Source organism: Bombus vancouverensis, chromosome 10 (assembly GCF_051014615.1).
Source record: "Bombus vancouverensis nearcticus chromosome 10, iyBomVanc1_principal, whole genome shotgun sequence".
NCBI classification, from domain to species: Eukaryota; Metazoa; Arthropoda; class Insecta; order Hymenoptera; family Apidae; genus Bombus; species Bombus vancouverensis.
Window position 1 is genome coordinate 2127097 of NC_134920.1, and position 26726 is coordinate 2153822.

Here is a 26726-nt window from a genome sequence, read left to right on the forward strand (position 1 = left end):
AAATTGGTCGATATTGACCCTACCTGTTGCACCATTTCACTTGCTCGCGATGCCCACTGTGGGTCTATCTGTGATTCATCACGTATGTATATGTATATAGTATATAGCTGTGTTTCGAGTGCAAAGAGAAGACCGGTTAAGATTTAACCATTTGGATGCGTCCTTGAGTCCTTTCGACGGATTACAATTTGACCAATTACAACGAATTGATAACTTGATTGATTGCTTGATTAAAAACGTATAGAACATGATTTTAGAATGTATTGCTCTTCCAGACAGCTCTTTTTTACAGTTTCGTTCAAAGAAAGATAATTTACAATATTTTGACGATGGCGCTCAACAGTATTAATAGAAGGATTCATAAGAACATTGAATAACGATTAATTCTAGCTAGTAAACTATAAGCAACTTCACCTTTTCAAATCAACAAATTTTTAAAACGTATCAAGCTGAAGAACGCGCTGACACGCGTCTAAATGGGAAGATGCAAATCCTATTGTCGAGAAACACGCGATTCTGAGAATTTCTCGAAACGAGTACCTTTTCTCCGTGCAAAAAAGGGACAGAGAAAAAGGAAAATACGTTCTCTTCATTTTTCTGACCGAACTAAGAAAAAGAAGAAGAGAAGAGATCTCTCGCAGAATTTCGCAAATGAATGCATCGAGTGCATACGATGCATTAAGTCCCAACCGCAACGAATACACTGTAAGGTTGTGGGGCCGAGAGTGCTCTCGTTTGGAGTTTCCTCCTTTTATCGGAAACGAACGTGGTATCCGAGGGAAATGGGTTTTAGCCGAGTGCTACTATAAATTCCATTTGTCCCGGTGAAAACGGTAATATATCATGGCTTCGGTACCGTCTTACGGTAACTGCGCGTCTGGTTAACCATATGCGATTATGCGAAAGCTTTAAACAAGGATACCCCCGCCCAACTTTTGTCTTGGCAACTGCTAAACAATTATTCAAATGTTGTTACACACCGTTCTAACACCACTTCTCTTAAAATATCCTGTTGGAAACGGTACAAGAAACGTAACGATCGAATTTATTAGAAGGGCAAATGTATATCGACGTTTACCATTTTGCTATGTTATTACAGCAAGTGCGCGTCTTCGACAATTTTTATCTAACGAGAGACTGAGCGTTCACTATTTCGGTTGCTCTCTGTTTTTTCCAATTTCTAACCGATAAGAACGTATTCTGGCGTTGACACGTTTGATGTACGAGGGTAAAACGCTTGCTAGGGTGGTCGAAAAAAAATTGTTGCAACATATTCTTCGGACTCACGTTAGTTCCTGAAATTTATGAAAAAATGAATAACGGTGACCGAAAGTAGTTTCACAGCGGCGTAGGCGGGAATTGAAAACAGGGCATAAATTTCAGATACGTGCCCACCTACGGCGTTTCCTGTAAGACGGCGAGGATACAATATTTCACAGATCAGAATGGCCATTCTTGTGATTTACACCTTCTTAAGTGCACCGCTACATATTCCAGAGTATAATTTCTTCCTTTTTTAACGTTGCTTCGAAAACTTCTGGTGTTGTTCCTTCGAAACAACAATAATAAAACCACAGAAGGATTAAGCATAAAACGAAACAAAATAGCCATAAAGTTAAACAACAATGTCTATTATTAAACCATCGTTACAAAATCAACGTTTCAGATCAGTCTTTAGAGTAATCATAACAAAATCCTATCTCCATTAAGAGCTGAGAGAAGCAATTTAATTTTCAGCTCGGCTTAAGACGTCCCTTTGAACAAATTCCAGTCGAACAAACAGCAACCACGGTCCATTCATTCCTCCGATAACGTTCATATCACGGTTCACTCCTTGCATCAGAATCGCGTAGAATTCCAATTTGTCCGAAGGAGTCGACGATCGATCGATCGACCGTATAACGAGCAAACCATCGAACAAATTCCACTCCGGCTCGTGTTTGTCGACGTTTTAAAAATCTTGGAGCATTGATCGGAAGCTGGCCGCTTAAAAAACGACGACGCTTTAATCTCATCCCACCCGAAGTGAGTGCTCGCTGAAAACAACGTGCGAGAGAGTATTCGATCCTTCGTTCTGTGGCGTGGCAAGCTAAGAAGAAGTAAAGGAATCTTTATCGATTTTGCGCGGTCCCGCGGGAAATCGGCTAGCGTTTGAGTGATTCGTACAAGGCAATCTATAAAAGAGAGGAAGCGATCATGCAGTGGAAGGTTTCCGCAACGCGAGTTTCGCGCCACTGCACGAAATGGCTTGTCGAGTCGAAGGCGCAATTTTCCATTATATACTGGAGCACGGTAATCAACCACCCCTTATCATTGCCGTACGTATTCCACAACGGCAACGGACAGCTGCTTTCTGCAGAGTAATGGAAAATAAACAAGGGAAATATCGCGCGTATACAGCTCGGCCATTACTCCCTCACGTTGTTTCTTTCGAGTCTCTACCCCTATTTCACGTCTCTCTTTCACCATCTACGTCTCTTTGTCTGTTTTTCTCCACGTCCCTGATCGAACGGTTTAAAGCTGATTTTATGCGAAATGCCCTGGCCATATCGTAAATTTCGGAAGGCGGTTCAGCGGGCAAACGAACAGCAGTCGTGTGCTCCAGTGCATCGTTCTCTTCAGATAGCAGGATTTTTATTATCCGTTGCTTTCATTCTCTTTATTTTTTTGCGCAGTCGAATCATAAAGGGGAATCAGATAAACGCCAACACACGATCGCTGTTTGTAATATCCGGTGAACGTTCGCGCCAGAACTCTCTGATTTGTGACCATCGTTTCAAATTTTCGGAAAGTCGACTCCGTTTTAAAGGAGGGAAGAAATCGAGAAAGGGTTGTATCAATTATACGACCATTTTCTCTGCTCACGCAAATATGCGACGTGTGTGTTCCACTGATAATAATGCCATTTATCAATTGCGGAAGCGTATAGGAAATCAGTGTACGTAATTAATTAATTAATTAGAGTGATCGAAATTAAACGCAATCAAGTCACGTTTAAACTGTGCTGTTAATTACGGCAAAATGTATTACTTATTCCTGAATAAATGCAGTAAATGTAAAAGTAGACCCTTGTTATTACCCTTTTACGCGCTAATGCCGGAATTTATCAAGATATTCACGTTGGCGATGATACTTTTGAAGTTCGAACTGTCGAACGATATACATGTAAAACAGGTATCTATCTGGAAGATAGTTATGGCCTTTGAAACGCTCTGAGAGAAATTTCTGCTCGTAAAGCGTACGAGTTCATCTCGCCGCAACGATAGCGATCGGCGAATGCGTTCCGAAATTTCGATAGTTGGGGAGACCGCGAGAGATCGCGATCGCTATACGACAAAGACAATCACCGTTACGAAACAGTAATGAACATGCGTTTAATGTACCATCGAAAGTTGTTAACTCTCGTCGTCGATCCATTGTTTGAGAATACTGACCGGCATAGCAAATATACACGACTTTATCGATGAAACAAGTTGTTAGCGTTTAACACGCTCTTCGATAAACAGCACTTTTTCCATCGGTCTTTTATGAAACGGTGAAAACCGAAAGTGTTTATCCATGGCTCGTTTTGCCAGCGTTATTCACGCGGCCGAACGTTTTAACGGTGATTAATTAAGCATGCATTTACTAACTGGTCCCTCGCCGATTACAGAAAGAATCGCGCTAATATTATGAAACGCTTTTTAATGGCGCTAGTGGGAGTAGCCGGCACACCGACCGACGCGAATAATGTTTGGTTATTACACATGGGGTGGTAATTATGTGAAAAGTGTTTCAACGTGGCAGAAATCCAGTAATAGAGAACTAATTTCCAGCTTAACCTACCTTGGCTCAGCCAACTGTCAATTACGACGTGTTGTAATAAACCTTTGGTCACAGTTGCAATCGGCTTTTCGGTCACCTGCAATTTCTTTCGCACGTTTCTCCTATAATCGTCCTTTTACTTCGACTTTCCGCGAAATATTGTACGATCGTCGTGAAAAGCAAAGAAATCGTTCTTTCGCTTTAGCCTACCCATAACACCTCGAATTTATTGTTGCGAAAAAGAGTTACGCTTAATGCAGACAACGTTTAAATACTTTGCTATTACTGTTTGTATGTTGCATGGAAAAAACTACGACGAGTAAAATTGTTTTCAATATTCGACGCGAATATCATCGATGTCGAATAACAAATAAATACGGTGAAATCCACTCGATGGCAAATTACTTATGGATACTTGCACGTGTTCGCTTTAAATAGGATGTCAAAGAGACCGATGTCTGGTTGAAATTCCGTTGAACCTCGAGCACGTAGAATGCACTGGAACCACGGACAATTCAATCAAACCTTGTGTATACATGACAGTATCTACTTGAGCATACCATCCTATATTACAACGTCCGATAACCACGGTACATGGCGCACTTGAGTATTCACGATTTCATAAACATCGACATAAAAACTTCACGTAACAGCTTTCTCGGAAAACAAGTATTATGCTAATTTTGTTCAACGTCACTAATTTACATTTTCTGTGTTCCTTATTTTGTCGAGCTTTATTGGTCAACAATGAAAAAATACGTTTATAAAATTCTTTGTTTCGAGCTCAATTTACAACGTTCTTTTTGGTAAAAATATCACGAGACATTAATATCCACGCGCTGCCACGTTTGCACCATTACGGGGTCAGCTTGTATGTACACGCGTGGGGTAATCAAGCGCAAATGCATGGAACAACCTGGTGGTTCTAGTTGAGAAAGAGGATGGTAGGGTGTACGAACGCGAATTGTGCGCAGACGATACGCGCGCTCGCTCGGCAAACGCTCGGAGAAAAATTTTTTATAATGGATGTTATGTTCCATCCGCCTGTGTAAACGGCGAAAACCATTCTATCCCCCGGAGAGCGCTTAACATGTCTCGTACGCACAGGTGAGAACCATCAAGTCTCGCACGTTCGTTTATTCGTCGCTTGTGTACGCGTCTCCTCGGGATAAGAATTTCAACAACGACGGCCCTTATATTTATACGCAACGAAATTCCCCAGCCTGTGGAATAAGCACGCCGAATAAATTTTCCAACCCCTTTGCGACCGTCTCTATGCAATACAACCTGTCTCGGAATCAAATTAATATAAGAGAACAAGGGAACGCCGTCCGCGGGAAACAGATCCGGGAGATAAGTTGTGGAAACGTAACATCGCCAACGCTAATTTATATGATCGCGTTTAATGACCCTTTCATCGACGCTCTCACATCTCTACTGTGTCTCGAGCAAATTTACTGATGCAGTTAGGAACAAGGGAAATAAAAGTTTATCCTTTTATCTCACAATTTTCCACTGTTATGTTTTCTTATAGAAAGGAGAAATGATAAAATTTATTTTATTTTTAATTTAGGATATATAAGAAATCTACCTTCACAGATCTTTCAATTGAATCTAATTTCCACATGTATTCCAACGGAACATTAAATGGAAATTATCTGAAAGAAAATAGTGGCGATAATGGCAAAGAAATTAATTTCCTTCGGAAGGAAAGCGTGAAAGAATCAATTCCGACTAATTAAATCTCAACGATCCATAAATTCCGGGACGTCATTAGCATTGGGAGACGATCGAAATCGAGTGGATCCGGAGACGACGAAGGGGATGAGCGAGACGTGGCCGGCATTGCAATGCGGAGAACGCGAGCGAGTCGTACGATTTGCAGTCGTTGCACGGTGCATCGTTGCGTCGAGCCGCATCACGTCGTCGATCGGCCACGACGACACGCCGCACGATGGAGAACCGTGGGACGGAAGCAATTAGCAATTAAAATCGGGGGTTCGGCGATTGATCGGTCTAGCATGATACCATGCTGTCCCACGGGCCAATCGACTCTTGGATTATAATTACGGGCGCTAATTGCGTGGCACCTGTCCCCGTTCATTCCTTCCTCTCCTCTTCTACCGATGAGCAGCCGTGTGATTAGTACTCGACAGGGCGGCTTAAAATGTTCCAAGAATTTCATTTCCGTCATCGGCATTTTCGTTCCGCCGTTCGGTGATTAACTGATCTATAACGAAACTTAAGAATATCGAAGACAAGCAGAGAAAGAAAAGTAAAGAAAGCCAGCGATACAATAATGTTTCAAGTAGCAACATGGTAGTTCTAATGAAACCGTGTAACCAACTGTAAAAGATCGAACGCGCATACGATTGAACGTGGAACGCGTGCTTTCTGTAGGCTGCTTTAATTAAACGATTCGAGCAAAGCGATTTCTTTAATATGTTCGAGGATGTCGTTTGAACCAAGAGATTCGATGGTCGGGATGAAAGCGAATTCTGCTCTCTTGATTCGTCTGGTGCGTTTCGATGCTCCAGGTGTACGATGGACATGCGGCAAATGAAAAGAGCCCTGGCATCATGGAATTCTAATAAACGTTCGACCGCGATAGCCAACTCGGAAAACGAAATTCCAGGGGGAACGGCTGAATTCGTGCCGCGACCATGAACGCGTAACGAATACATGCGTCCCTATCTATCCCTGTTTGTTCTCCCTTTTGCTCTCCTTCTCACCCTATCTCGGAGCCAATATTCTCGCGCGGAAATGATAAAGCTCGCACCGCCATGAAATATCGGTACACGAAAATATATATTTTGTAACCAAACTCACGTCGTTTTGAGCGAAGGTCGGCGTAATTGGCCCATCACTGGCTTCCCATTTGTCGGCGATGCGGATCGTCTCCGCCGTTTTCTGCTGCACCGATTTTGACTCGTCGAGCAGCGTCAGCTCGTAAAACTCCTGGATATCTGCAACAGTCCGCAAAGCGTCATGTCAAATTAATGCGTCCTCTTTATTGACGTTTACGATAGCGTCCTTTGATTTCAAGCCCTAAATACATTTATACAATATACATGTATCGCCTCTTATAGTGAAATTTGACATTCGATGGTTTAATGTATTACGTATGTTCCATGCATACATACACTATAAATACAGTGTATTGATTTAACATTCAATATAGTAAGATAGATGTATTCTAGTATATTCGACACAAACGTAAATCTGTAATAACGCTTGGTGATATTCTCAAGAAAACGTTAAAGAAAGAAAATATAAAGTATTCAAGTAAATTATTCACTAAACAATCAGGATGTAAACATTCATAATATTCTCATATTAGTTTTCCTTCGTCCATATTCAACCCACGTTCGTTAAGCTAATATTTTATCCGACAACGCAGTCGCATAATTTTCAACAGAGTTCCAAGAGCTCTTCATGACCCTAATCAATTTTCCTTGAGGTTGCACGTTGTTCGAGGACGACACCGAAAATATAATACCGACGACGACGAGTCTACGCGGATCTTTTGTAGCCGGAGTGCGATCGTGTTTCCTTAGTACAACATTTAGCCACTATGGTCTCTTGGGTAGACTGTCGATAGACAAGACATAAATCAAATGACGATAATTTCATTAATTAATTTATCCAAGGGAATATATTATGAATAGGAGGATAAAAGGAAGTCAGTTGATTAGCCAGACGTAGAATATTACAACGAATAATGGAAATATTATAGAAAGAATTTTGAAGAGACAAGAGAGATAACAAAATTTTAATTTTATTAATTTTGAAACAACTGTTTAAACAAATCATTTGATACTGTAGAGGGAAGCAACGATCAATATTGAATGTCTCGTAGCAACAAGAAACAAGTAAGAAACTGTGATTTAGTTTCATTAACTCTCACCGTCCATATCGTTGGGTTAAAATTATTCTACGGATAGTATGTTTATTTAGGTTGTTCAGCTGTATATTGTCAGTAGTTAAACTTAATTATGGTTAGTTTGATATTATATCTGATAACATTGGTGTATAACGTAATGACATAACTCTGAAATTAACTCCTGAAATTACTCACGAGAGACCAACTAACAAGTGACACTCCTGAGGCCGATACTTCAAGCTAAGTACTTGCCAAGTGTCGATTTATTAATCCTTTGAGCACGCTTCGAATTCATTTTAAGGACCTTGAATAACATTTAACTTCAGGAAATTCAACTGTAACTTCGTAATTTTGTACAGAAACATTTGTCACGTCTTATGTAACCTTTTAAATAATCTCTTATGAATTAGTCGCCTCAGGAAATTATTTGGACGTCAAAGAAAAATTAATAGGAATAATACCTTGAAAAATAGTAGCAGAAAATAGTTGGAAGATATTTTCCTCAACATTTTCTTAGACAAAAAAGTTTAAACTGAACTCGCGACCACACGTTGCTACGTGTTAAACATCAAAGGTACCGTTTGTTGTTCGCCGCGAAAAATTCTATGACTTAATTAACGTCTCGACTTTTTGTCGTTGCGAACAGCAGCCGTCTTTAATATGTTACCCAGATCCTCTAATTTTTCGTTTTAATTCACATTTAATGGCATTTTCTCCGCGCTCTCCAAATCCCACCGACGAAAGAGCGTGTCGTTGCTACTATTTATACAACCAACAGGAATCTTTCTCCTCATCCTCTCGGGGAAAACAGCTTGTAGCTGGCTATGGAGTTGAGTACTCGAGAAACTATATTTCGAAGTTGTTCTCGAGAGCTTTTTTTCAAAAGGATAAAACGTAAAATGTCATTGGACGTGATCTCAGGCGAATAGCAGCTCGTTCTCCCGCCGTATGCTTTCGTATTTTCTCTATAATTATTGTGAAAATCTTTGTGGTTCGAATCTAAAAAATTTACAGTGTGATTAGTATTTGGAATATTTTCCTTCGTTTCTCGCGAAAAACTTTCTTATCGTTCAAGATAATCAGTATTTACTTGCTCACATTTCTATCATTGTTTCAGCTAAATAGTAGCACACGAAACAGAAGCTTGAACATGTTCCGTGTAAGCCATTTAATACAAAGAAAACAGTATTTCCCGGGTACTATACGAACGTCATATTCTATTTTTTTATTCGAATCCATTCATCCAGTTTCAAAAGTTCGTCGAATGCAAGAGCGGAACATATTATATTTTCCGCTCAGGTATACAAATACATGTGTATGTATGCGACGTATATGTATATGTGTATATTGCTCGATTTCTCAAAAGTCGATATAAACTACGATTTCATTTCATGTCGACTGCGTTAGTGTTATTGCGTTATACATTTTCCAATAGCTTCCTGATTCTATCAGCATACAAACATGCATCAATCCGATCTGCTCGTATCGCTTTTTTTCTTCCTTCTTTTCCTGTTCATGGCATTGGTTCGAAGAAGGATCGTGGGATGTCTAAGTACTGCCAGGACATTTTCCATGCGAAACGCAAGAAATATGGAAAACTTATTTCAATCTCTCGTGCTCGTTTCCTTTTCAAACGGGCTCCGCAGTCAGGTATTTGGGACGGTATGTAAAACGCACATAGAATTCTCGTCGAAACTAATACCGTGCCTGGGAACAACCGCCATGTCAAGATTTATGCGCGACTTCATTCCTTTACCGGTACGATTTCAGGAAAAGAAACATTTACGGAAATTGAAATGCATTATGTAACTGTAACACAACAATAAGTCGATTAGGCAACAAAAGTTTGTCCACGAATGGATACTTTATGTGTGACAAAAGTATGACACTCGATATACATGTGTTTACGGTAACCTGAATCTTTTGGAATTGCATAGAAGATATCTCGAAACCATACGGGTTTCTCTCAATACGAATAAATCGTAACAGTTTTACTTGTGAATCCTATACGTATTTCAAAGTGGAAAGATACCTATTTAACATACGTTTCATGAAAATTTCATAACATGATTTCATCGTGATTGCAATGATTTCTATATTCGCGTGTTTACATTGATTTCGATGTCGAAACAAACAATGCGGTGAATGAAAACCAATGCGAACAATGTTACGAAGTACATATTTAGGGCATCGAATATTTAAATGTTTATACTGACATAATTAGATATTTCAACGGCACGTAACATAATCGTGATGAACAGCCAATATTAATGTTGAATATTCATTCGATCAATTGATGGAAGTATGTCCGGTGTACGCGCTCGTTGCGTGAATATTTTCTTGTCAATCGATGTTTCTCGAATTAAAAGTTCAATTAGAGGATCCATCGTCCAGGGAACATAAAATCTGTATTTGGACATGTTCTTCATAAATCAACAGGTAAACAAAATCTTTTTACGGTATCGGGATATCACCGATGTTGAAATTACTGAATCATAACATTGAACGAAAGAGAAAGAGGTGAAAAGCAAGAGTGTGCAACGACGATGAAAGGAATGTAACGAAGGACAAGAAACAAGGAAACGATATAATAAAAGCAAGAAGAACACATGAGATTTGACAATTTTCTCAATGCGAGCAAACTTTTTCTGGCAAATCTTTTCCCCAGTGGTTTGTTCCATGCGCATCCCAATTTCGGTGCAGCAGTTATCAACCGCAAAGTAGTCGCAATGAAAAAAGTTACAGGTACAGTAATTTTTCCGTTATTTCTCTATGCGCCGCCACTTTCCTTGTTATTTTGCCTTGCATTTCTCCTAATCTCCAACATTTGCACACCAAACTACGCTCGGATGGATTCACCCTCATATGCGATGTATTTATCATCCCAACGTGTATTCAACAGCGAATTTCACATGGTCCAGTTCGCCACAGTCCAGTCGTAATTCACGAAAAAATCGCAATCTAATGTAAAAAATGTGTTCCGACACAAGTTCTTTTTCGAACGCAATCGTAGTTATTTTGTTCGAACTACTCCTTCATTTGAAACATGGTCTCGTAAAAGTTTCAACAATGAGATTTTATGCGACAATTACACGCATAACCGCTTCTTTGTGCAGGATTCTTTATCAGTGAACGGAATACCTTTTGCATTTTCAACCAACCATTCCTCATTTTTCCAGCAGCAAGAAAAACAGAATAACGTTAGAACACTCGTTGGAACAGTTTGTTTGTTACTTTTTCGTAATTCATTTCATTTTTTCAAAGAGAGAAAAACAGAGCATGAAAAATAAGCTTCTACCGACATTTTTGAAAATTAATTCCTGTTTTGACTTTGTATGACTTTGAATATTCCAAGTTGCTAAGGTTTTTATCAATTCTCTTAATATACAGCGGTTCTCGAAAGTATTTGAACATTTATAGAAATATTTTATGAATTTTTCAGATTTTACTAAATATAATCGCGACTGTTCTTGTCTCGTTATTATGTTAATAAAATTTAGAGAAGTCCTATATAACAAAATATATCTGTAAAAAAAATATATATATGTCGGAGATGAAAGGTAAGCCGAAGCCTTTCCTTGGAAATTTTGGGAACATCCTCTAGTACTTTAGCCTAGATTTTATTATAGCTGTAATTGTTTAAAATTTGTGATAGCGAGATTGGGTTCGAGGTGACAATTGGTCGACGAACGTAGCCACGGTCACGAGATAAACGTTTTGCCTAACGGAGGTCTGGAGTTGTTGTATGGAGTGGTTTTCCGAAAAGTGTGATTGTGGCGGCATGCGGCCTCTAGAGCGGGCCTAGCCACGTGTGAGGTTATCTCGGAGGTGCCGAGACAATGGGATATACATTGTATCAATAACCAAACTCCAGGCAGAAACTGCCTAACAACGGCGTTTGGAACTTCTCGATGCTTCTAACGAGTGCGTATCGAATTGCAGACGAGGCTGGCATTCGTGCGATTGCCTTGGAGAGTGACACATTGAGCATTTTCGTCAATCGTATTTTGCGCCTAAGATTATTTTTTACGCTTAGTAAAGAGTTATCTCATTGGCCGTTGATTCGTTTGAACCCAACAAAAACATTGTTAATAGCGTACATTAAATTCATTATTCGTAAATCATATTATTTATTACCTTCATTGTTCATCAAATTTATTATTCATTAGACTTAATTATTTGTTAAGCTTAGTGATAGTCTTGTATATACGTGTACATATAATCTCGGCTTTGTGAAACGATGGCTAGTCCACACGAAGAGTTGTCACGCGCCCAAAATTCCGATCTTAACCTGACATATATATATATATATTATATATATATTATATATTATATATATATTATATATTGTTATAATATTATATATATATATTATTATGAAGATATATATATATATTATTATTACGATTATATATATATATATATATATATATATATATATATAATATTATGACAATCTTCGCTATTTAGTAAGAGACATAAACGTTTCGAAAATTAACATCAAAATTATCCCAAGTACCAAGTCCCAAGAAGTATTTTTAATGGCTCGACCATTAAATATGTTGCAATAAAAGGAAAAATGAAAAAGATGAAAAAAATGAAAAAGATGAGAGTCGACGGAAGACGGGACCAATAACTCCGTTTAACCGTTTAGTTACAAAATAATTTTTAATTTGTTGTGGGCTAGCGGCGTCGCACATGAAAAAGCTATAACCACGTCGCCCATAGCGTTGCCTCGCGTTATCTCGATTTCCTTCGTTCCAGCTTTTTTTAACCGGCATCGTTTTACGCTCGCCGCTTCGCGGACAATGCCTCGACGGTGTGTGGAGATCAAGGGAGGCTGGGTGGCCGCGACTTCCACGTAAAGCGCACACACAGAGCAGGCGTATCTCCTATGAACAGCCCCACGGCTGGTGTTAACGAGCTCCAGTTTATCGTCGTCGACGTCGTTGGCGTCTTCACGGCGCGCACACCAAGAACCACGGCCCTGAAGCTTCCGCCACACCGCACCTTGAAAATTACGTGGCATCGTCTAAAGTTCTGCCCTTGGTGGGCTAATGCGCCGATTACCAACCGCACCCGGGGGCTATGAATCATGCAATAAACGTAAACTGACCCATGTATCGTGGATCACGACGTACACACTCTCGACTAGAAGTTCATGGCCATCCACCGCGCTTCTTATATAGATCGTAACACCTAGTGCTCAATAAGAATCCTTATGCGTTTCCAGCTAATCCTATAAAAAAGTAAGCACAAAGACGTTAACAGCTTCGAAATTGTATGGAAATCTCGAATAAATGTCTATAATACATTTTAGTGAAAGTTTAATTAACAGGGAAATTAAATAAAAAATAGTTCTATAGTCTTGTCGATTGTTTTAGTAGAAACATACATTGCAAGTATTTCGACAGTGTAACTTAAGAGCCTTTTAACACATTAAACGTGCTTTATATGCTTGTTCGAGATTTTCATTCAATTGGTTCGATGCATTATTCATTTTAATTTGAGATTTCAGGGTTTTTGATTGATCGATGAGTACCTCTGATGAAAACAATGGTATAAGTAAATGTATGAAGAGTATAAAAGCATGGTAGATAAGATAGGTTTTAGAAAAAATCATATGAAGGATGTATCATAAAGTAAGAATATATTATCGTGACAGTATTATTGTGATTTTTTTAACCTTTTCAGAAACTTTATGCTATAAAGCTAAACAAATTTTCTGTAAAACTCGACGTTCCTCTCTTGACGGTTCACTTATTACTGAATTCATACCAACACTTTACGATACTACTGCAGGTATCGAATTTCAATAAACCAGACTGAGTCCGGTTTGACAAAGAACATCGAAGTCATGTTATAAGCTTTTGTTCCTCGGTAAAAGAACCAACTAAAAACAACAAGTTCGTATCTCGCTTGAAAGCGCGCCTTATTATTTCGCTCGACGATCGGTCGTGCCATTTCGTAGAAATAATGTTTTAAACAAGCTTGTTGCATTAAATACGAGCAAATTTGTCTGTGACTATGTTCGAACGATTCACGAGGAAACTTATTAATCCCCGCAAATGAGAAAACTTTGTTTAGGAGCGATTCTTTAAATTAATTGCCAGCCAGTCGGCGCAAAGGTTGCAATGGCTCTCGATTATTTCGTGAGGTACGGCAAAATTACGTGTCGTCGTTTCGAGCTATCTGATTTGATCAGAGCTCGATTCAAAGTCGAATCGCAACGAGAGCTCCTCGTTCGTTAACCATCCTCACGTAATATCCTCCATGTTATTCCAATGACATAATTATCCCGTTCAACCGCCAAGTGCCAGGGGGCGATTTTAGTTTGCCGAATCGGACGTAGACTCACATCTTATTCTTGGGATGAACTTCATCGTAAGTTTCGCAGCTTGTGGAGGAGCTGTGAGTTGCCAACTCGTCGGGAGTTGAAAATTGCACGTGACAGCAACAACGTCTGGCAAGGAATACTGGCACAAAGGTCAGTTTGTCTATCCCGATAAGTAACGTTCAAAGAGAAAATATAAACTGATAATGTGACGAACTGTAATTAAAATCCGGCATCTATTGCGTTTTTAAAGTTTAGATTATTTCATAATAAAGTTTCACAATAAAGTTTGAATTGTTTTATAATAAATAAAATAGAAAGAAGTAGATTTGCGGACAAGTAGTGCAGAAATATGGCATAAAAAACCTAGACAGATATTAGGTCACTGTTGCTTGGTTCTGATAGGAGTACGAATAAAGATAGATCTCATTCTCAATGGCTTTCCTCTCTTCCAACATTCTTTTTATTTCCTTCCTTTCCTGCCTTTTCTTCTTTTTCCCCTCCCTTTTTTGGAATACGAAGAATGAAAAGGCTTTGTTCTGTGTAACTTTTGAATAGAGATCGATTTCTATTGTAAATTCTATTTAAGAATATAGATTTCAGTGCGGAGGGAATTCGAATTGAAGCTCGAAGAGATGCGGGGACTTATCGACTTATCGCTTTGACAAGCAAATTCTACCGGTTTTCTGGACACATTTGATGTTGATTACTTAGACGTTTCTCCAAACACAAGAACAGACAATTTGAAACGTATTGACGAAGAGGAAGGGGCAGATGTGTGCTGAGGTTCGTGGAACTTTCTAGTTTGGAGGAGCAAGAATTGCAAGTGGTTTGAGGAATAGAAAGGATATGTAGGAACACAGAGGACGGAGAGCTGCAAAATTATTCTCACTCGCGGCCCTTTAGAATTTCCCAGTAGTTTCCATCAAACGATCCGCAATTATCAACCGAAAGGGCTTTAGAACCACGACAAGAACCGCTTTCGATCCCACGGAGGATTTAATTCGCTTGCGTTCCTGAGAAACTGCCACCGAAGCAGAAAGATTCGCTCCCCATCGATTGTATTATGGGAACGTGACACTATATTCCAAATATTTACTTCAAAATTATATAATCTTTCTTAAAGCTTCTCAAGTTTCTGACAAATTCATTCTACTTATTACGAGTTCCAGAATGAGACGCGTTAACAACAACACACCGTCTGTCAATAAAAAACAAACAAATTAGTTTGAAATCATTATATGGATTTTTTTGGACTCTATAGGGTCCATACATATTCGTAGAATTTTTCATTGCATAGGATTTGGATTCCACAGCATCCACAAGAATGCATAGAATTCCATACTTCATAGGATGTGGATTTCGTAGAATGCAAAAAGTTAGAACTCTGTTCTCCTAGCCAAACTTTATCAAGGTAACGCAAATTACTTTCGAATTGCAAATTGATGAAAACGCAAATTGATTTCCAGTCGACGAATAACAAAACTAACAGGAATCAATCTACAATCGATAAAGTGATTTCGAAATTTTAGTTAATAGTGCAGGTACAAATAAAGAACCAATTTTTAACGACATTACGTTACTATCGCGTGACGTTCTCTATAAGCAATTCACCTTAAGTTTTCCAAACATTTTTAAAATATCATCGTTATGCTTTAATACGGTATTAGAGCAACAAGACAGCTTCAATACAAAAAAGAAAAAGAAAAAAAGACGGTGCATCGAAATAGATATTCAAGACATATACATATTCAAGAACACGGTATTAAAGTATAAAGGCGTAGCAGGTCCAATTTGGTGTCGTTTTATAACACTCTCGATCAGAGTAAGTGGCAGATCGCTTCCACACGCGGCGCAAGTCGAACCATAGCTGGCGTTACCCAGAATGATCTTGTACGAATTCGCTGTCGTACACAGCAACGTCTAACGAGCTAGTTCGTTGATTAGATTTGTAATTAATTACAAATAGCTTACTCGTCGCTGGCGGCGTAGAACTGAGGGAAAGTCAAGACAACGAGAATATTCGTGAGCCTTATGAAGACGAAGGAAACACGATAGTCTCTAAGAGAGACACCGGAACTAAAGAGCCGAAGGTAATACGTAGAACCAACGTCAGGTGAGCTCTACTAGTACAAAGGATAGATCCGGGAACAAATTGTACAGATGTTTGTGTATGCACGCTGATGCACATTGTTAATTCGGTTAATAGTATAGGGGTAATACTGCTGTCATGCGTTGCGCGTCAGTTGATGCATTTCCTCGCTGATTCATAGAATGATATGATTTCGACGATGTGATAAGATGCGTTTGGAATATGAAATTCAGAAATGATATCTTGCTGAGCGCGTTACGACGAGAAAATGATATGCTGGGTCCTTTATTACTTACTCCTACATTATTATGAAGTATATTGTACGATTGCAATAAATACATAATAATGAGACGCAGTAGATTTTGAGGTGTTGCGGACGATATAGTGATGTTGTGCTGAAACCACAATACCATTCTTCTTTGTTGATTATGCCTCCTATTCTCATATAATAGATAATGTATCAGTTTGAATATATTTATATATTTTTTAGAAATATTAATTCAATAATATTAACTTAATATTTCCTTTTAAGAAATAAAAATTTGTTTTCAAAGCCGAATGGTATACAGTGGTATTTGAAACTTGTCTTCAAGTTCAAATCGTAAATAATATTTATTGTTTCGACTATTTAGTAGTGGCACTAGAAAAATGGGCCGATCACAAAGAGTTAATATAGTAAGAGATCAACTAGAAATAGATATTAGGAGTGAAAAGATGTTTATGAAAAAGTTATCGTTTGCGATTTAGAATCACAAAGGAATTCACGTAGCATAAATACATATTGCGATCTATATTACGTACCGTACGTATTTACGACCCGTACGTTATCCTGGATGGAGTGTACTTCTCCGTCGCGTAAAAGATAATCAATTCACAAAGAGTATCGGTAAATTTCCGCATGAAATTCGATGTTTTGAACAAGCAACCTTCAGAGCCTCGAAAGCTTCGACAATGGGATTCCCTTCGGTGCTGGTTTACCGAAGGGAAACGCAACTAATTTCCTGGTAAGCGAAGTGAAACTGATCGAAAACGACGTTCAACGAACGGGTAAATAACGGAATTGAACGAAGGTGATCGAATTTGTTCCTCTTTCCGCGGCAGAGAAAAGAAGAGAAATTGGAAAGCGTTCAACGACTCGATTCTTCGATGCTCGCGATCGACATTTTATGGTTAAAAAAATGTCGCCTGCGTTTTTCGTGGTGCAATTTGATTCCTCGTCCCATCATGCTCAACGATACGAGATATCGTGAAATAAAAGTGAAATACGTAGAGTACTCCTACATAGACGAACGCTAAAAATACAACCTTAAAAAAATGTTCATAAAAAAGTGCTTGAAAGCTTTCTCTGAAAATATAATTATTCTTTCAAACATAATACTTGTTCAGATACCTTTTTGAAAAAACATTTCATTTCATTTTATTAATAAAATGAATCCTAAGGATTTATTTTATATCATCGGATCCATTATATTGCATTATAATTCCATTTTAATAAAGATAGATCATATCTATAGAGCTTAATTTGAATTTCAACTTTCATTCCAACATTTCACGAGGGTTAGTAAATACAAATTACGTGTAATATTGCTATACTATTTTATCGGAGTAGTAAATTACAGCACTGAATAATTGACATTCGCTTAAGTAGCTATTAAAACCTCTGAGAAAAGTGTTTCAACTTCATCAAATAATTACTTAAACAAGTAATCAAAGAACGATAAAAAAAAGATTAACGCGTTTAGAAAATCTGGAAGCTTAGCTTTGACGCGCTTCTTTCTTTGCGATATAGAGCGTGTGAATAATAGATAATTATCAAGCAGAGCGATTAGTCGTTATAACGAAAAATTAACGAAAATTGGCAGAAAGCTCGCGAGAAAGCCTGTTTGTCGATCGAAGGGACATGCTGCGATTGTCGTAACATCGATTCTGCTCACGTTTATCGGATTATGTGGTCCGCATGGCAGACAGGACGAAAAAGCAGCTACACACATTGTACATGAATTCACTTCACCGATTCTGCGAACACGTTTTACAACACCGGTTATTTAATTACTAAAACGCAGTCGCTTCGTTAGCGTGGCAACTCTCTCCGGACGCGCAAAAATCTACAATAAAGGCAGCTTCGTTTATTGTCATTCTATTAACCGTTTCACGAAAACTGTCTCGCGATCTAGGGAATATAATAGCCGGTCATTTATACGTTCCCGTCGACAACGTCGTTCCGGTATGTCACTTTAATCTCAAAAGCGATCCTATAATATTTCCACCTTGTGCACTGCATTAATTCTATGCTTTCGCTATTCATCCACTCATCATGAAACCATGTTTTCCTGGTTTATTTTGCGTGTCAACGAAATACGAACGAAGAACGAATATACATCTACCTACGAATGGGATAATTTCGTGACGAGATAATCGCCGCTATAGCGGAAGAATCATGTTGCATTTACAACCGCTAAACAACATTGAGCTCTTAAATTGAAGATAGTAAATAGACTGGGGATGTTTGTGCATTTATGGGGAATTTAAAGATGCTAGAATAATAATTAGAATAAATATTTAACGAAACAAATTTTTAGATTCCTTTCCTTCAGTTGTATTCGTAAAAATATGAATTTATATAAGTATCCGTAGTACGACTATGTATTAACGCTTCATCTACAAAATTAGCTCGTTTATATTGCGCAGTTAAGATGTCGATATAACCAGTACGATGTAACATAATGAAATTATCTTGTCAAAGCGATAGCGATAGGTAACGTATTCAATTTTTATTTTTATTTGCTATTAATAATATTATTTATGGAAGGATTCTGTGTACAAAATTTATTATTACAAAGTATATCTAATATTTGAAATGTTTCTTATTTTCGAGACTAACGAAACGAACCGGACCAGGTAAGAAAAAGTCGAGGTTCGTTATGAAAATCTCTCGCACCAAACTGTGAATTGTTCTTAAAAGATAATAAAATTAATAAAAAGTATTAATAAAAAAGATACGGGTGGGAAATGAATTTAAACGATGTTTGCGCTGGAGAGATATTTCGAAGGAAAGGGAAATACGAAATGCCTTTAATTCTCAGCGTAGGAATAATTTCGCTTGGCTGGTGGACGTTAATATTTGTCTCTCGTCGCTTCGCTACCTCTTCACCGAAGGGAGGGACTACAGTCTCCTCGTTGACATTTTTCTCCAGGGATAGAGAAGGAAAATGGTGCATACAATTCGTCCACGGCTGTATGAAGAGCGATAACACGTTACTAATTCATTTTTAATCCTTGGCACTTTGTGCGGACCGTTTACTCCGCGCCATAGTGTTACGAACAAAGACCAGCTACGTTTTATACCTTACGCAATTCTACCAAGCTCCCTCCTTATTTTAGGTCTTTCTTTCTTGAGATAATATTTCATTATAATTACGTTCAACTGTATTCAAAATTTATCTTGAAAATAATTCAAAATTATTTTGATAAAACTTTAATTAATTCTAATTTGCGAATATCCAGAAAGGAACTAATTCATTCTACTACTATCGTAGACTCAAAAATTCCACGAATGTTATCACCTTTTGGGACTGAGCAGCTTTGCTGAATCCACGAAATGTGTCAATTATTAAACTCTTCCTATTGTTAGAGCTGTAAGAAAGATTCTTTCAGGCATAATTACAAATTACTTGATGTAGATTATCCTAAATAAATATATTGTAATTATCGCTTGTAATAAACCTTCTTGTTACCTAACGATAGACAGATATATGCATCTAAAGCTCGTAAAAATTGAGAAAACTGTATGCTTTAGCATGCTTGCCAATCATACTTGCCAAACTATTTTTGTTTACAGCAAACGAATAAAGGAAATATTAACAATCATAGTTCGTAATCCGCGATTTGTAGCTGGCTGAATAACGATATCATCCTCGCTGCAGTTATAGTAGAATGTTAATCATAACTCTGAAACATCAAACCTTGTTGAAAAATGTATCACGTCGCGTCCTTGCGATATCCGGTTTCACAAATAAAAATTACATTACGTGGAACTTTTTGTCCCGTTGTAACACGATCAGAGTTAATTTCACGTAAAGTGCACGATTGCTATACTGGTATGAATTAATGCTATTAGCAAAGCAATACAAGTTAGCTGGAAACAAACGATATTCTATTTAATCGAACACGGAAGAAAAACTTCCTATTCTGTGCGATTTCCACTTACGTAAATTACTCTCGCGAGAATGACATTCGAAATGATTACTATCAGAAAATCACAACCCAAATCTCCTTCTCACAACAGAATCCGCGACGTCGACGACAAACAGAGAAGCGTACGTATTAGCTCTCAAAGATAGTGGCACTCACTTGGAGAATGCACAGACGGTAATTCATTCAAAGGAGCAGAATATCAGCGGGCATTAGCTGTTCGATCGTGAATATGCACCATCTACGTGCTGGCAATTTAGCCAGACTGCTGATAGGTAGACCTGTAGAAGATGAGGTCGCGGTAGTCATCTTCTATCCACTTTCTGAGCGGCAAGTCGGTTCGTGCGACTTGTCGGAAACCATTGTAAAGGGAATCTGATCGCGTTGGATATGCTTGTTCTCGCAGAAAATCGTTTCGTGGTACGCGACACGATTGTCCTTGTGCATTGTGCAAATGGGTTCGTGCACGCTGGCAAATAAAACTATCCATCGATTCGTCCTTCTAATCGATGGATCTTTTACTCAGGCGGAAATTTCGTTTGAAATCGTAGGGACAAAGGCCGTGGGAAATCCTGTTTTTGCATCGATACTCCCTTGTTATATTGAGGAGAGAATGATAATTTAAATTCAATGTTTTTAGAAAAATTGTAAATATTTATTAACGATTGCTTTTTAACACTAGAATTATATAATTCCGTTTCGAATGATATACAAATAAAGAAACACACGTGAGCGCTTCACAGGATAAAATAATTAACTCTACATTTTTTTACTAAAGTTTTTGAAATTTTAATGCCAAAGCACTTAATTGATACTTATTTTATACAATTTCGTCAACTCTCTTTGCTTTTCGTTTTGGTAAATAATCAGCGCATATTATTATATATTTACTTATTTACTTATAATTTTCAATGAGAATTGACTGTAAAATTTATCCAAATAAAAAAAAATATTATTATATATTATCATATATTTCGCACGTGTTTAACGTTCACTTCGTTAGAAGTAACATTATATCTTTCATAAACGTAAAGACAAAGGGTTTGGAACCTTCCCTTTTTTAGTTCTGGTGTTAAATTTCGAACACGTGATTATACGGCAAATAAGTTATTTTTTCCAGTTTCGTACAATTTTTAACGATCCTTTATCGCGTTAAGGGCTGTCCTCAAACGCGAAATATCCGGTGAAAGGTGTCGCACAGTGCGTACCCGAACCACCGATCCCGCATCTTGACATCAATTACCGGTGCACAGTGCGTACCTACGTTTGTTAATGTGCTTTACGTGTACGTTACACTTGTAGCCGACTATTAATTATAACTGTCATTGTCAAAATCCAATTCGCATATTGTAGCGGCGGTATGATACACGGAACAGACCCTAGTTGGTCGGAATTGCAGTTTCTATGCGACACTAACGAGCCGCATTAGGCCGTGCTCTGAAAGTGATCGATCGCGAAGTGATGCACCGAAATGAGAAGAGAGTGGCGCGCGCGTTGCATTGCAAATCGCAATCAGCAGCATCGGTACCGTTAAAGTGAAAAGAGAAATAGGGAAGAAGAAGAGAGAAACACGCACACAGAGGGATAGATAGAGAGGCACGAATGCATCTACGTTTTGGCCCGCGTAGAATGGGAAGAAACGAAGTCGAGTAATTCCACTAATGTTCCTGTTAGGATCGCATCTACGGCTGGCCACGACCCAGATGCGTTTCTGGCATTCTCTTAAACGCAATAATGCATTTCCTGACCGAACTGATGCGGTCGGATCCTTGCATCTCTCATAATGCTGCCATTGTCGAACGAAGAAAGGAAATGCAGCCTGTCGAAATAGACGTGAATTAACGATTCTGTTCCGTTCCTCTCTCCCATGTCCGCCGTAAATTTTCCATCTCCTGGTGCGTAGATCATTACCGAGTCGAAGCTACCGTTCCGCCGTTGAAAGTGATTTCGTCGCCCTTGGGTTTGAGACTGAGAATACATCGTAAAATTAAAATATGTGTAATCGCGCTACGACTTACGGCTGTTTGATGTGTGCCCGCATGCTCGCTATATTGTTCAATAACAGATCAGAAATTGGACTTCTTATAACGCAAATTTTGAAGGTTTTAAAAGTAAAAGAAATCTCAATGAGATTTCGTTTGCCTATTAATAATTGGGCCGAGATTAATTTTAATTGTTTGCATGGAACGTAATACATTATTTCGATCGCTCAGCGACATTCGCTTCTTCATGCTGTCCGTCGATGTTTATCGGGCAAATAAATAAGGATCGTCGGGAAAAGTTGACGAAAGAAGTTCCGAAGGTTCCTTCAAACGAATGTCAAAGCGATGGAAACAAACTGTTCTTGTTGTTCCTATGTTACTATGCGAAACTGTAATCCTTTCAAAAGGTTGTTTCCGTTGCTTTCCTTCGGCGGTGAACAAAGAACATACTCGTGAACGATTATGTATGGTCCCGTGCCGCTTGGAAAACATGCGAGTAGAAGCTGAAGGATCACTTCTGTAAATTGCGACTCTTGAAACAACAAGCAACCGAGGAAAACAACCATTATCGTTGAAATATTCTATTCGAGTTGAATCAATTGGCTCGGAACAAGGAATATTAAAAATTCATTATAGTTCGTTCGGTACTTTTCGAGTCATTATTTTAAATTACTATTTCATCGGTAATTCCAGAATCTGATAATATAAACTATTACAAATTTTCATCATTCTATCTCCACTCTTTGATACTAAGAATCTCTATTTAGGTTTATAATTAGTGTTCATATAAGTATAGGTATGCAGCAGGTACTGCTCTATGCAAGTATATTATAGTTATAAAGTACTGTTGGCATGTGGATTACGATTAATTTGATGTGCCAGCAAAACGTACATAAGTACAGGCAATTAGTGGGATTTCGCTGTAGAACTTTAACGCGGCGTTTTGTTCCTTTCCTCTCCAAGCGGTTTCTCAACCTCTAAATTTCCCGCAGTTTCCGGCTTAATTTATATCGCTCGTTAACCGTATACCGGTATGTGGAGAAAAATGCACGGCGAATACGTGACTGTAAAACAAAACGAACAAGAACAGGCGTATAACACGACAAAGAAAACAGATTTGTTTGGAAGGGAAGATAGGAGGAAGCAAAAGGAGAAATAAACGCGAGGAAGCTAAGGCAGCCGGAAGAAAATTTCATAATAAAGCGACTTTACCTCGAGTACGTTGCTGTTTCAGATTAAAATTTCTTGTTGCGTGTACCGGTTCTTCTCTTTCGAGTTTAATGAGATCCGGGATAACATTATTCTGTCAGTACGCCAGCTGTTGCTTGCAAATTAAGCTTCGAGCAATTTCATATTTCCGAAGGAGAACCTTTGTCTTCATTTTATTTTATTTCTTCTTCGAATTTTGTTTTTAATTATCGTTATTATCCAAGAGTATTGGTAGACTATTCGGTCTCGTCTTTAAGTAAGGCAATTAACCGAAGCTTTAATTTGTTCGCAGTAAACGAATAATAACAATAATTATGCAGTATAAATGACGACTTGCTTCCGAAAAGATAAATCTAAACTATAGAAACGGTAAGGATTTTTCAAATTATAACAGCCGTTAGAATTAAAAGAAAGATTGGATAAGATAATCTCACAAAACATGATGTTTTCTCAATGTATTGCTAGTGTTTAAGCAGTCGCAACAATTCCCTAATTCGTTTCGCCTGCACATTTCTACTTTTCGAAGGAAATCCGTTATATAATATACAGACGAACGTGTGCGCCCGGATTGGCGCTGATAAAGATAAAAAGATGATTAAAAAAGAAGATGCATTTTATGAGGGTCGGCTCAAATCGTTGCAAATATATCTTACGCGGAAAGATGAGAGATATTCGCGTTAATGTGCGCATGGAAAGCTTCTTCTTTCTCTCTTCCTCTGTCTGTTATTTTCGTTTTTTTAACTTCTCTCCGGTGCACGAAGTGGTTTTCTTTCGTAGCCGGTGTAAATTAACATCGGACCTGCTTTTGGCGTCCACTACTTCTCGTTTCCTTTTTTTCATCCCCTGCCATTTCTTCCGTAGGCGAATCAGGATAACGAGATTTCCACCTGTTTCATTCGCTAAGCCCGTTTTCATTCGCTAAGTACTCCACGCCAGCTCGTTATCGAATGATACCGAATAATAAATAATTAAAAACAGATGGTATGCCGAGCTACGCGTTCGTTATCGCTTGAAATTGCGGACTTTTCAAAAGACCGGGCCGTAATTCGCGCGTAACAATCGAATCGTGCCTGCGCCGCGACTCGATAATTGATTTTCGAATATTCCAGACTTGTGCGAATAAACGACTCGTTAGTTAATCAATTTTCGGTATTAATACGCGAGACTCGGTTATAATTCCACCTAATCTAATTTTACGTGATAGCGTCGAAACGTACGATCGCTTTATTTTGCCAAATTAGCCATATTTTAATGTCACGTTGATTAACACCAATCGAAATTTCGAGTAACTCGTCATAACTCTTCCATATGCTGAAATTGAGGATCTAATAACATCTAGTTTTCCACGATTTTAACGCACTCCACTGTAATTCTCCGGTAATGCAAAAGCTTTTTTGTTATGTTTATCAAAACTTTTCGATTGAAGTTTCCTAGGGTACCGTTGATTAAACACCTTAGCTTCTTGTTCTAATTTTACTGCCGAAAGTTTACAGCGTTTCTTCATTGGCTTTCCACACTGATGCACGGTTTCAATGATGAATTTTGTTGAAAAGAACTCGCAAAGTAACCTAGACGTCGGCAATCGATATTTCGGATTAAATTTTATGAATCCGCAAAACGACAAATTAAATATATATTCTTATTTGACGACAAGATTAACGAGACCTTCGACTTTTTCTCGATATCCAGTCGGCAAGGATAAAAGCAATTCCTTTTTTCCCAGCGCACCACAAATATCCTAACTCACGGAACTTCCAGCCTCGATCCTCCGCCCTTCCTCTTTCCCTTTTCCTTTTATTCGTCTCTTGTCCATAGTCTCGCGAGGAAAGTCGGCTCTCACAGGCAGATAATAAACTGGAAACAATACGACAAGCGACGTTCCTGCGCGACACGAACATGCTTTCAGCTTTAAAGCGCGATACCACCGAGTCGCCACTCGCCCTGCCGCGAAGAATACTATTTTATAACTGGGTCGAGCAAGTAGATGGACCATGAATACATGCTGGATACCGGATAAAAGGGTGCGTCGGAAAAAAGGGACGATTCGAGTAGAACGGCTTCCCAGTTTCTTTGTACTTCCTTTAAAGTCGTTGAAAAGGAAATTACAGTTTGACTGATGGTCAACATCTCCTACTCTCCAGTGGAGATTCGTTATAAACCGAAAGTTCCAATGTTCGATCGGATTAAAAAGTTTACTATGTATATTATTGCGTTTAAAGTTGTTCTCTGAAGCAGACAGAAAGTTATATTCGAAATGTCGTATAATTTTCGTATTCGAATGAGACAATTATCTCCCTACCAGGCCAATTATTTCCAGGTGTACAGCGAATTAACTTCCCCTAATTGATATTCGACGAACATTTGCCGCAAATTACGTATATTTCTGTCATGAACGAGGACGCGGCTGCCTCTGCCGAACTTTGCTTGGTTGATCTTTAATGCGAATTCGTCTCGGTGATACAATGCTATTCATACGTTAGCGTCGGAAACGGAGGTAAGAGAATGGTTACCTATGTAACAGATGCTCCCCTGTTGCCAGAGAAACAATGAGGATGCCTGACAAAGACGGCAACAAACTCGACAACTGGTAGCGTCACGATATAGCGGTGTCCAACAGATGAGGAACACTGATAAAATACGATTCGTTGGGGAACGCTTTAACGTGTAACGCTTTTATAGCGCGTCAATAATGCCTGAAAACCAACCTGACTTGTTCATCTTTGTTCGATAGAAACAATGCGAATTCCTAACGTCATCAGGAATGAATTTATTAAAGTCTGAAAAGATCACTTTTGTTTTAAAATGTCATTTATAAATATCATAAATTGAAGTAATTTTTAGATTTTTTGAATTTATGATTCAATGAATTAAATATAATGAAATAATAATAATATCTTAACTATCGAACAATCACTTCGACGTTCTCTTCGAATGGAACAAATTTAGAAGAAGAAACTCAAGTTCAGGTAACCATTTCTTTCAATGTAGTAGAGTAACGCGATAGAATGGGCAATGGGCATAATACGTATATATGTGAAGGAAAGAAGGGCAAGGGGAGAAAGAAGTTCACGCGAATTTTTGCGTGACGTTATTAATAATTGAGTTTGAAACTTCTATTTTCAGCGAAATTGAACCGACGCGACGCAGCGTTTCCGCGGAGGAAAGCCACTCTACGAGTGACTTTTTTTATAGGCAAATAAAAGTTCTGTCTTTCTTTGTTCCTCCACGCCA

At 38.4% G+C, this 26726-nt stretch overlaps 1 protein-coding gene across 16 annotated transcripts in view; it reads right to left on the reverse strand.

Moving 5' to 3' along the window:
* Positions 1-26726, reverse strand: part of dlg1 (MAGUK family member discs large 1) — a 530145-nt gene that overhangs the window by 249537 nt on the left and 253882 nt on the right. For all 16 annotated transcript variants that reach the window (XM_033338872.2, XM_033338869.2, XM_033338867.2 and 13 more), the window contains one exon: positions 6634-6770. In XM_033338872.2, the coding sequence (XP_033194763.1) occupies positions 6634-6770 (137 nt within the window). The remainder of the gene's footprint in view (positions 1-6633; positions 6771-26726) is intronic.